The sequence below is a fragment of the Pristiophorus japonicus genome, chromosome 5 (genome assembly GCF_044704955.1).
Source record: "Pristiophorus japonicus isolate sPriJap1 chromosome 5, sPriJap1.hap1, whole genome shotgun sequence".
Classification (NCBI taxonomy): Eukaryota; Metazoa; Chordata; class Chondrichthyes; family Pristiophoridae; genus Pristiophorus; species Pristiophorus japonicus.
In genome coordinates this window covers 210,497,539-210,509,811 of record NC_091981.1, presented here as the reverse complement: position 1 = coordinate 210,509,811, position 12,273 = coordinate 210,497,539, and the positions used below count along the sequence as shown (strand labels likewise).

General features: G+C 46.9%; 1 protein-coding gene across 4 annotated transcripts in view; it reads left to right on the top strand.

The window, feature by feature from the left end:
• efhb (EF-hand domain family, member B) overlaps window positions 1-12,273 on the top strand; it is a 230,868-nt gene that overhangs the window by 113,664 nt on the left and 104,931 nt on the right. For all 4 annotated transcript variants that reach the window (XM_070881276.1, XM_070881274.1, XM_070881275.1 and 1 more), the window contains 2 exons: window positions 939-1,006; window positions 9,308-9,462. In XM_070881276.1, coding sequence (XP_070737377.1) covers window positions 939-1,006; window positions 9,308-9,462 — 223 coding nt within the window. The remainder of the gene's footprint in view (window positions 1-938; window positions 1,007-9,307; window positions 9,463-12,273) is intronic.

Below are 12,273 nucleotides of genomic sequence, written 5' to 3'. Positions count from 1 at the left end.
GCATTGCTTTCTTGTAGTAATCCATTCAGTAACCTAGCCTGTAACTAACAAAACTCTGGGATAGAGGCAAGTATGATAACACCCTGTCCTTGTATTCAAACCCCGGCTTTCCAGGTAGGAGGTACTGCCAACACTATTAAACATATGGCTTGCAATCATATAGCAAAAAAGAACTAGATTGGACCAAAGGAAAAAGAAGTATTTGTCTCCAGAGTAGACAACATATTGGTATAGAAATTCGGGAGCATCCGAATGGTAGGGTGCAAAGAGCCTCTGATGTTGGATCTCGGACCTCATTCACATAGGAATGGCGCTGCAAGAGGAGGCTAGGCAGGTAAGCGATAGAGGCTCATGCTGCTGCTAGTGCTGCAGTGGCCCACCGATATTATGACCCGCCCACAGGCAAGTGATGGTCTTTGGGGTGGTTGGGGGAAGGGGAAGTCGGGTCATGGATTCGAGGGGAGAGAGATCGGGAAGCCTGGAGGTTGGTGATAAGACGGGGAGCAGTGATGATCAGGAAGGGGTTTAATATGGAATCAGGAATGCTCCTCCTGGCTCCACATTCATCTTGTTACAGGCATTCTTCAGGGTTAGTTTCCTTGAGTGCAGTCAGCGATGGCGCTGGCGGCCTCCGGGCAAACCAGTTATGCAGCAGGGACCTCAGGCAGGTGTTGGGCCCCCTAATTGCATATGCAAACTGACTAAAGCCTGCTTCAGGCATGGTTAAAAGATGAGTCTTGTTTGTCCTTACCCAATATAATGGACAGTGTGATTCTGGTCGGAAGTGTACCTGCATTTCCTGTCTGCCAATTTGGGAACTTAGGAGGCCCATTGAGTCAAATTTGTGATTTATTTTTTGGTGTTTACCGCTTTCAAAATGTATTGTTGTCATTAACAACTTGCTTGAATTTAATGGTACTGTTTTTTGGTTCTTTCAGAATTGCAGATACCCTGAAGGTTCCTCCTGATCACACATTTGGTGTTTTGCTGCATCCTGATAAGTATGGTAATGATCTGAATCTAAACTGAAATTTCCAGAGGAATATACATACATTATTAACACTGGCAGTTATTGCAACCTAAAGTGGCTGAAAGCTGATAATATAATTGCCTAATTTTAAGACCAAGAAATTCGGTATCCCTTGAAAATGGGTGTGGCGATCGCGATATGATAGCAACCTGCGCCTGTTCGGAGGACAGCAGGCAGCAGGTACAGTATATGCTGCTGACTACTTTGCATGATTGTAGTATTTAGCTGAACGCTAAGTGGCTTAACCCTGAGCAGGGGGCCCAAGTTTGTGCAAGGCTAGCTCCAATTAAAGCTAGCCAGCACTACTTAAAGGGAATCTGCACCTCTTAAAGGGGAGATGCCTTCTACCTGCAAAAGGACTGCTTGTGGACGCTACTGTCATAACCGAGAAGACTGAGTAAAGGCTCAACAGGCCAGAGAAAGGGCTCCAAGGATCTTAGAAGCAGCACTGGAGGCGTTGGTCCTGGAGGTCAACCCCAGGAGAGAGGTCCTCTTCCAACAGGTGGCCCTTCCGACACCAGACGAGAGTGCAGTGGTAGCAGATAGTCAATGTGGTCAATGTCAGCAGTATAGCCACGAGGACCTGGACTCAGTACAGGAGGAAGATTAATGACCTCACACACTTGGTCAAGGTCAGTGAATTCCTCTTCAAATGCCATATCCCACTACACCACTAGCCTCACACATTGCTCAATACACCCCCATCACTCGCTTACCAACAATGTTTCCTTTAAGCCGTGTGGCTGTGCAGAGTTCTGCAGGCCTGCATCTCCCACACAGCTGGCTTACCGTCTTATAAATAGGAAAAACTGCTCATTCACGATATTTTGAATGGGCTGCGCACCCCCAAAATAATTAAAGGGAACATTGCCTAGCAACAATCTCTACCAAACACATCTCACACCTCACATACATAGCTTCACATCAACTGCGCACACTTACCACTGCTGCAATCCTCACACCCACACCTCTCAACTTGAGCACACTGTCAGCTAATCAACCATGACAGGCTCGTCACCCAAATACATTTCACCACACTCCCTGACACACTTCCCTTTTTTCTTGCAGGAAAAGGTGGCACATAACAGATGCCAGCAAACCTTAACTGGCGGGGGACAGGCTCGTCTGCACCCTTGGGGTAGACTGTGCTGGCCATTCTTGGCAGGGGCATGGCTGAGGCCATGGCCAGTGGTGCGGCTGAAGGAATACAAGATGCCAGTATCCTTGTGCATTATCCTTCTTCTCAAATCCCACTTCCTCCTCATCCCACAATCTCTTCAGATTTACAATTTCAGGCTCATTTCAGATACCCAAGAAATCAAGCCTGCCCAGCCAGTGGTTAAACAAGAAGAGGGAGAGGAGAGTGAAGAAGAAGAAACACCATCACTCGATTTCGCACTCCCAACCACCAGCTCAGATTCTGACACTCTGTGTACTTTAGAGGAATAGGTTAGATGCAGGACTTGCACATGGTGAGACACCGGGCATGAGTGGCCTGTAGCCAAGGTGGGGGAAAGGTTAGCTCAGGTGCGAGCTCCCTGGAAGGTGAGGTGGCACAGAATTCAGATGAAGACATCGATGGGGGGCCTAATTGAAGAATGTTGATGGGTATGTACAATACAATGCTTGGTCTGCCAGAAAGCCTGAATGCAACATCAAAGAGTATGGCGAAGTCCAGCTCCAGCCTTGCATAGAGTTCTGGGCAGAGCTTGGAGCCCATCCTTTACAATGTAAGATGGGCATATCCATTAACACACGTATGGATCCAACTATCATGACTGAAGTCTCGGCTTCCATTGCAGCACAAGCACCTAATGACTAAGTGCTGTAATGGAATTTCAGACTGAAGTCATGCAAACACAGACTGCTGCCATCATGGCTGAGTTTACCAGTGTTACATAAGAACATAAGAAATAGGAGCACGAGTAGACCATTCAGTCCCTCGAGCCTGTTCTGCTAATCAATAAGATCATGGCTGATCTTCTACCTCAACTCCACTTTCCTGCACTATCCCCATATCCCTTGATTCCCTTAATATATAAAAAGTATCGATCTCTGTCTTGAATATACTCAATGACTGACCCTCCACAGCTCTCTGGGGTCGAGAATTCCAAAGATTCACCTTCCTCTGAGTGAAGAAATGTCTCCTCATCTCAGTCATAAATGGCTGACCCTTTATTCTGAGACTGTGACCCCTGGTTCTAGACTCTCCAGCCAGGGGAAACAACCTCCTTGGATCTCCCCTGTCAAGCTCTGTAAGAATTTTGAATGTTTCAATGAGATCACCTCTCATTCTTCTAAACTCTAGGGAATATAGGCCTAGTCTACTTAATCTCTCCTCATAGTTGAAAGGGGCTTGCAGGGTATCAAAGCAGTCCAGCAGTCTATACTCCAGCAGATTACTAGGATTGCTGAGGCGCTGCAGCCACTGGGGTAGCACTGTGTAGAATAAAAGGCTCCCGAGGTATGGGAAGTGGTCCACGTTGTCCAGGGCCGCGCCGTGGATCTTGATGACTGGGGAGCAGTGCTGTGCGGTGGGGACAGTCTGGTGGAGGACCTTTGTCTTACAGATGTTGAGTGTAAGACCCATGCTTTCGCACGCCTCAGTGAAGATGTTGACTATGACTTGGAGTTCAGCCTCTGAATGTGCACAGACGCAAGCGTCATCCGCGTACTGTAGCTCGATGACAGAGGTTGGGACGGTCTTGGATCTGGCCTGGAGATGACCCAACAAGATTCAACATGGCCTCCAGTGTGCGAGTGCAGCCTTTGGCCGCCTGAGGAAAAGAGTGTTCGAAGATCAGGCCCACAAATCTGCCACCAAGCTCATGGTCTACAGGGCTGTAGTGATACCTGCTCTTCTGTATGGCTCAGAGACATGGACCATATACAGTAGACACCTCAGATCACTGGAGAAATACCACCAACGATGTCTCCGCAAGATCCTACAAATCCCCTGGGAGGACCAATGTTAGCGTCCTCGACAAGGCCAGCATCCCCAGCATTGAAGCACTGACCACACTCAATCAGCTTCGCTGGGCGGGCCACATTGTTCGTATGCCTGACACAAGACTCCCAAAGCAAGCACTCTACTCGGAACTCCTTCACAGCAAACGAGCCCAAGGTGGGCAGAGGAAACGTTTCAAGGACACCCTCAAAGCCTTCTTGATAAAATGCAACATTCGCACCGAAACCTGGGAGTCCCTGGCCAAAGACCGCCCTAAGTGGAGGAAGTGCATCCGGGAGGGCGCTGAGCACCTCGAGTCTCATTGCCGAGAGCATGCAGAAACCAAGCGCAGGCAGTGGAAGGAGTGTGCGGCAAACCAGTCCCACCCACCCTTTCCCTCAATGACTTGTCTGTCCCACCTGTAACAGACTGTAGTTCTCATATTGGACTGTTCAGTCACGTAAGAACTTATTTTTAGAGTGGAAGCAAGTCTTCCTCGATTCCGAGGGACTGCCTATGATGATGATGACGGCATAAGAACGCTAGGATAGGCAAAGGGACATGGAAGACAGTTACTCAGGAAATGCACAGGTGATTAGTTGATTTTTTGAGGTAATATTGGATGGCTAGATGGATAAAGTTTGATTGGAATGTTTGCTTTGTGGTGGCTTTTATTTCAGCATCCAAGAGGACGTTTGATGGTCAGTAACAGAAGGAAGGTAAGGTGTGGGACAGTTTTTGAAAGGGGAATTTGGGTTGCGTTCCATCGTACCACCGAAGGGGCTATCTGGGTTGCCTCCTTCCTTCCACTTCCATTTCTTCCTCTTCTTCCTCCTCCTGAGCTGGTGGCTGTATATCTGATGGCATGTGCTGTGCCAGGTTGCGGAGGATACAGCAAACCACGTCGAATCGGGACATTCGCTCCGTTTACTGTAGTCTCCTCCAAAGCAGTCCAGGCAGCAGAACCGTTGCTTGAACACCCCAATGGTCTTCTCTATGATGTTTTGTGTGGCAGCATGACTCTTGGTGTACACATGCTGGGCACATGTGGTTGGGTTGCGGAGCAGAATCATGAGTCAGTTGGTCAAGAGACAGCCATTGTTGCCTAGTAGCCACCCTCTGGTTTGTCTTGGTGGCTTAAGTACTAAGGGAACAGCAGACTGTCGCAGAATAAAAACATCATGAATGATGCCAGGATACCAGGCATTCACCATCATGATGTGTTGAACATGGTTGCACACCAACTACACATTCAGCGAGTGATCACCTTTGCAGTTGCAGTATATCTCAGCAGTTAGATGCGGTGCTCGCAAAGCCACATCTCTGGTCAGAGAGAAGACAATGAAGTCCCCTCTCCTGGCATAAAGAGCTTCTGTCACGTCTTTTATGTAGCGGCAAACAGTGAGATGTTACAGACGTCGTCTGCTCCAGCCTGGAAGAATCCTGACGGGAAGAAATTCAGCGCTACGGTCACCTTCACAGCCACTGGCTGCAGTTTCCTTGTCCTGGAGCAAGACTGCAAGAGGTGGCAGAGTTCATTGAGCACCTCCTTTGTAAAGCACAGACTCCTCAGACACTGCACTTGGCTCAGGTTGAGGTAAAATAATTGCTCTTAGCAGACCCTAGGTGGGTAAGGCCTCCTGCTGAGAGCCCTTCTCCACCTCCTCCTCCCTCTGCGAGCAGCTTGTCCTCTTTGCTGCCTCTGCTCCATCTCCCTGCATTGCTGCAGGCCAAGAGGAATGACACCTAGAGCACCCATGACTGGGAGCAAATGGTCTGACCAGAACCCTTGAAGTCAGAACCAAGGTCCTCTCCACTTGCAGCAACAATCCTTGTCAGCTCACCAACATTAAATAACTCTAGACAGCTACAAATAGTTCCACAAACTTAAAAGGATCCAGTAGCACTAAAACAGCAAGTATCCTGAAAATCGGCGATGATTTCTTTAAATAGCACTGGTGGAGGGGGAGGGGGAGGGTTCCTTCCTGTTGCTTAACGCATGTTCAGCTGTGCAAGGTTAAGAGAGGGCATTAGTTCCAGCGATGTTGACGAAAATGGCAGCACTGACGTCAAATGAGCATTTCATGCTGATTGGTGTCATGATCTGCCTACTTACCATACTTGTAGCATGCTCCTAATAGTCGCCTTCACCAAGATGACGTCCGGTGTGTGCGTGTGCTGTTTGGACGCCATTATGGTCCCAATTTGGCATCCGTAGTGTTCAAATAACGGGTGCTATGCAACCAAATTTCTAGGCCTAAGTGTCTTGATAGCACTTCCATTGTACCAGTGCTGTATTTATCTCCCCTTTGATGTTGCGTATATTTGTTTTTGAACTTCCTTCCTGTGGAGATGGGGAATATCTGATGTTCACTTTCGTTAATTTTGATGAATGATGTGAATGGACAAGTGTTCTTTGTGGTAAAAAGTTGCTATGTTTCCTACATTGCAACACTGCACTTCAAAAGTAGTTCATTGTCTGTAAAGTGCTTTGGGACATCCTGAGGTTGTGAAAGGTCTTTATATAAATGCAAATGTTTTTTTCTTTGTTCACAGAGGTTATATTTTAAAGATGGAACAGAATGAGTAATGATTGTAGATTAACAAAAATAGAAAATGCTGGAAATACTCAGCAGGTCAGACAGCATTTGTGGAGAGAGAAACAAAGTTAACATTTCAGGTTGATGACCTTTCATCAGAACTGGAAAAAGTTAGAGATATAATAGAATTTAAGCAAGTGCAGAGATAGGGAAAGGGGTGAGGCGAGGAAAGAACGAATGGGAAGGTCTGTGATAGGATGAGCAGGAGAGATAAAATGACAAAAGATATGATTGTACAAGGCACAAGGAGATGGTGCTGGGACAAGTAAAGAAACAAGAGATGGGTCTCCAAGTGGTTAAATGGGACTATCAGTATCAGCAACAACAGCTGGCATCTGAAAAAAATGGAGGCAGAGATTATGATCTGAAATTGTTGAACTCACTGCTTAGGAGGAGCAGTGACCATAGTATCTATATAATCAAGACAAAATAAAGGAGAGATATTGGGGGCTAGAGGTGAGGGACAACATGCATTTTTTGTATCTTGTTCAAGTGTGCAAAGGAGATATCAACAAGAGCCTCCTCAGATATGGGAGCAGTATTCAAGTCTTCAATAGGCTTGGGGGCTGAAATTGCCCCCCGACTGAAAGTAGGCACACTTACTAATCTTGAAGATTTTTCTCTGCCCCAATCCATGGGGTGGATCTTGCGCCGATATTCAGGTCTTTGTTCTGCATTTCCCGGTGTTGAGGGGCGGAAGTGCCCTTGCAGCGGGTCGGCCGTCCCAACGAATCATCATCACCGCGCTGACACGTCACACCATCCCTCCACTTCAGTTAAAGGGGAGGGTCGCTGCGAACTCTGCAGATAATTTAGTTAGGCCCACTAGGCCATCAGGGAGGGTTTTGGCTGGGCCAGCGATTCGACACCCAAGAGGGGGGTATCGGGCTGCCTGTTGATGGCCTGGCCAAACTCGTGGCCACCATTGTCGGGCCGACCTCGGAGTCAGCCTGACAATTAAAGCAAAATGCAGGTGCTCGCAACGCACCCTCCCCTTTAAGGGTGGACGCGCCGCCCAGCCAACCCACAGCTCCCCGCTGGGGAAAGCTGTCAGAGGCACGGACTGGTGGCAGTGCCGCTCTCGCGAGGCAATTTCCAGACAGTCGGAAGGGGGTTGCTCCCTGCCCGAGGGCAATTTAGGACTCGTCGGCCCATCTGTGTGCCCCTCTCAGAGGCGATAATGGAGCTTAAGGAGGGGTGCCATTTTGGCCCCTTGTACTTTTGGCAACGAAGTGCCTGTCTCAAAAAGTAAAACCTGGTCAGTGTAGAGACAGCTTTTGTAATGGAGGTGATATAAAAGTTTCATGTCAAGATAATCAGCTCTAATGGGGTAAAACTTACTTTTTAATTGCTACAGTAGATCATCATGATGATTGAAGCAGTGTTCAGTTAGAATTTCACTAATGATGGAAAGCGGACATTATTAATATGCCATATTTATATCAAAAGTGAACCAGACTGCATATCTGACAAAGAGACCTAGCTGAGGATGGCAGGAAAGTTAGCAACAACAAAAGGATGACTTTCATGTCAGCTGTGGCTCAGTGTGTGGCACTCTCACCTCTGAATCGGAAGGTTATGGGTTTAAGTCCCAGTCCAGGAACTTGAGCACAAAAATCTAGGCTGACACTCCAGTGCAATGCTGTTGGTGGTGCCATCTTTCGGAGAAGACATTATAGTAAGGCCCTGTCTGCCCTCTCAAGTGGACGTAAAGGTCCCATGGCACTATTTTGAAGAAGAGCAGGGGATTTATCCCCGGTGTACCAACTGCACATTAAGCGAGTGATAACCTTTGCAGTTGCAGTATATCTCAGCAGTTAGATACGATGCCCGCAAAGCCACATGCGGCAGCCGATGGCGCCTTGCACCATGGGAAACTCCGCTATCTTGGCAAAGCCACATGCACACTCCATCTGCTTCTCTCTGGTCAGAGAGAAGACAATGAAGTCCCCTCTCCCGGCATAAAGAGCGTCTGCCACTTCTCTAATGCAGCAGCGGGCGGCAAACAGTGAGATGTTACAGACGTCGTCTGCTCTAGCCTGGATAGATCCTGACGGGATGAAATTCAGGGCTATGATCACCTTCATAGCCACTGCTCGCAAAGGGAGGAGGAGGTGGAGAAGGGCTCTCAGGAGGCCTTATCAACCTAGGGTCTGCCGATAGCAATTCTTTTACCTCAACCTGAGCCAGGAGCAGTGTCTGAGGCGTCTGTGCTTTACGAAGGAGGTGCTCACTAAGCTCTGCCACCTCTTGCAACCAGACCTGCAGTCTTGCTCCAGGACAAGGAAACTGCTGCCCCCAATCAACATCACTAAAACAGATTATCTGGTCATTGTCACATTGCTGTTTGTGGGCGATTGCTGTACACAAATTGGTTGTCGCGTGTTATACATTACAACAATGACTACACTTCAAAAGTTCATAATTGGCTGTAAAGCTCTTTGGGACGTCCTGAGATCATGAAAGGTGCTATGTAAATGAAAATCTTTTAGATGCAAAGAGAAAAATCAGGTGGAAACACTATGAAGCACTGTAGTTGTATATTTGACAATGCCAATTGAAAAAAATAACAACCATATGAAAGAACTTGAACCTTGATGTACAAATAAATTCTGAATGCTATAGCCTCTATTGTACAGCTAAGCCACACATTGGCTGCAGATCCAATAGGCATTCAGAATTTTTAAAAAACTTGTCTGGCCTCCTCTCAGTGAATGCATTATTTTTCAGGTGCTTGGGACCTTATGTACAACAGGACCCCTTCCAAATTCCTTCGAGGGAACGACAGGGAAAAAGGAATTTTCACAACTGTCCGTCAGCATTTGAAGAAAGTTAACTTCCATAATTTCAAATCGCTACTTGAAGCTTTTCGACATTATGACAAGGTAATTTATTTTAGTACTACTATTATTGTGATAATATAAAAATATTACTGTTGCACATCTAGTACTCAGTCTAACTCAATTTTAAGCAGCAATTATTTACCGGGTTCCAATATTTAATAGTTTTATTTCCCATTTTTATTTCAAGATTACGCGAGTAGTTGTGGCCATTAAAGCAGGGTGACAACAATTATACATAATCTTAGAGCTCTTGGGTACAAGGACAGCTTTGAGTTAGGGCTGTTTGGAGAACATCAGGTTTACACGCGATAGCTTATTTAAGGTGGATAGGGTTGATGAACATTAGAGAAAATGCATATTAAATCCATAGGCAAAAAGTTAGATTAGATGCCAGGAAGTATGGGCTAGAGTTTCCTCATTTTTTGCATGCTTAACGCCCACTTAATGTCAATTTTACTGCTGAAATGACGTATAACGCCCATATATCGCCCATTTAGCCACAAAATGGAAACTGATGGGCATTTTTCGGAACCTTATCAGTGAGTGTTACTTCGCCCATGTGCGTAACGCCGGGAAAAAATAATACCGCCCGTCCACTTTTTTGGGGCAGAATCATCAGAATGGGCGAAATCAACGCCCATAATGTTGCCCAGCGTTAGTTTCCGCACAGAATTAACACCAAGATTCAGTAGTACCGCCCGCTTTTTTTTTGTCGTAAAGAGCACATTTGGTGAAACTAACGCCCAGAAGATCGTTCACCGCCACTTTCACCACCTCGCACACATATCGCCCACAATATCGCTCGCCCAAAAAATCGCCCAGAAAAAGTGGAACTGTTCTGAACTAAAACCAGCGGTGTGGCTGCCATTTTTAAAATGACAGGTCGCTTCATTCAAAAGGCTGCTTCAACTTCGGGGGAGTTTGCATTGACTCTGGAGTTCTTCTCAGAGTGACCATCTCAGCAGACATATTTTCAGACTCTGGACTATTGGAGGTTTACTTTAGGTGTATTTTAATGAGGAAATCATTACTTCTGATCAATCGCTATTATACTTTCATTGCCACGGGGCCAGCCATTTCTCAGCCTGCATCGATTAATACACAGATGCTGCAGAGTGCAGATGGCTCAATGTGTGATGCACATAATTATGTCCCCAATTTAAGACGTGCAAGAATGAGGAGGAGGGCCAGACCATACACACCCCGCATGTACAGGGAAAAGAGGTCTTACCTCGACGTGTCCAACCACATCCGGGCTTCGGAGACTGCGCTTCCACGAGGTGGTGATCTGTGAAATATGTGAGCTTATCAGGCCACATATGCAGTCTGCCATCAGGACATCAGTGTCGGTCGAGGTCAAGGTCACCGCGGTACTGTCTTTCTAAGCGTCCGGTTACTTTCAGGCCTCAATAGTCAAGATTTGCCCTTTGTCTAACCATGCAACCCATCGCTGCATTAGACAGGTCACGGAGGCCCTGTACGCGAAAAGGATGGACTTTATCAGCTTCCCCATGAGCATGGGGGCTCACACTGATAGGGCTGGGGCATTCTACCACATTGCTCAGTTCCCCAGGGTGCAGGGAGCTATACACTGCACTCACATCGCCATGCGGCCACCTTCTCAGGACCTGGAGTGTTTTCGTAACAGAAAAGGATTTCACTCCCTGAAGGTCCAACTAGTTGTCGACCACAACCAGATCATCATGACAGTGAATGCCAAATGTCCGGGCACCTTCAATGAGGCTCACATCCTGCATGAGAGTGCTGTCTCTGATATCTTTAAGAGTCAGCCACAAGGACAATGCTGGATGCTTGGTGATAACCGATATGGCCTGACCACCTAACCACCAGCGCATTTGGAAAGCACTGACAGGATCGGTCTAAGTCAGCATGAATTTATGAAAGGGAAATCATGCTTGACAAATCTTCTAGAATTTTTTGAGGATGTAACTAGTACAGTGGACAAGGGAGAACCAGTGGATGTGGTATATTTGGACTTTCAAAAGGCTTTTGACATGGTCCCACACAAGACATTGGTGTGCAAAATTAAAACACATGGTATTGGGGGTAATGTACTGACATGGATAGAGAACTGGTTGGCAGACAGGAAGCAGAGAGTCGGGATAAACGGGTCCTTTTCAGAATGGCAGGCAGTGATTAGTGGGGTGCTGCAGGGCTCAGTGCTGGTACTCCAGTTATTTACAATATACATCAATTATTGAGATGAAGGAATTGAATGTAATATCTCCAAGTTTGCATATGACACTAAGCTGGGTGGCGGTGTGAACTGTGAGGAGGACGCTAAGAGGCTGCAGGGTGACTTGGACAGGTCAGGTGAGTGGGCAAATGCATGGCTAATGCAGTATAATGTGGATAAATGTGAGATTATCCACTTTGGTGGCAAAAACACGAAGGCAGAATATTATCTGAATGGTGGCAGATTAGGAAAAGGGGAGGTGCAACGAGACCTGGGTGTCATGGTACATCAGTCATTGAAAGTTGGCATGCAGGTACAGCAGGTGGTGAAGAAGGCAAATGGTATGTTGGCCTGCATAGCTAGGGGATTTGAGTATAGGAGCAGGGAGGTCTTACTGCAGTTGTACAGGGCCTTAGTGAGGCCTCACCTGGAATATTGTGTTCAGTTTTGGTCTCCTAATCTGAGGAAGGACGTTCTTGCTATTGAGGGAGTGTAGCGAAGGTTCACCAGACTGATTACCGGGATGGCAGAACTGACATATGAGGAGAGACTGGATTGACTGGGCCAGTATTCACTGGAGTTGAGAAGGATGAGAGGGGATCTCATAGAAACATATAAAATTCTGACGGGACTGGACAGGTTAGATGCAGGAAGAA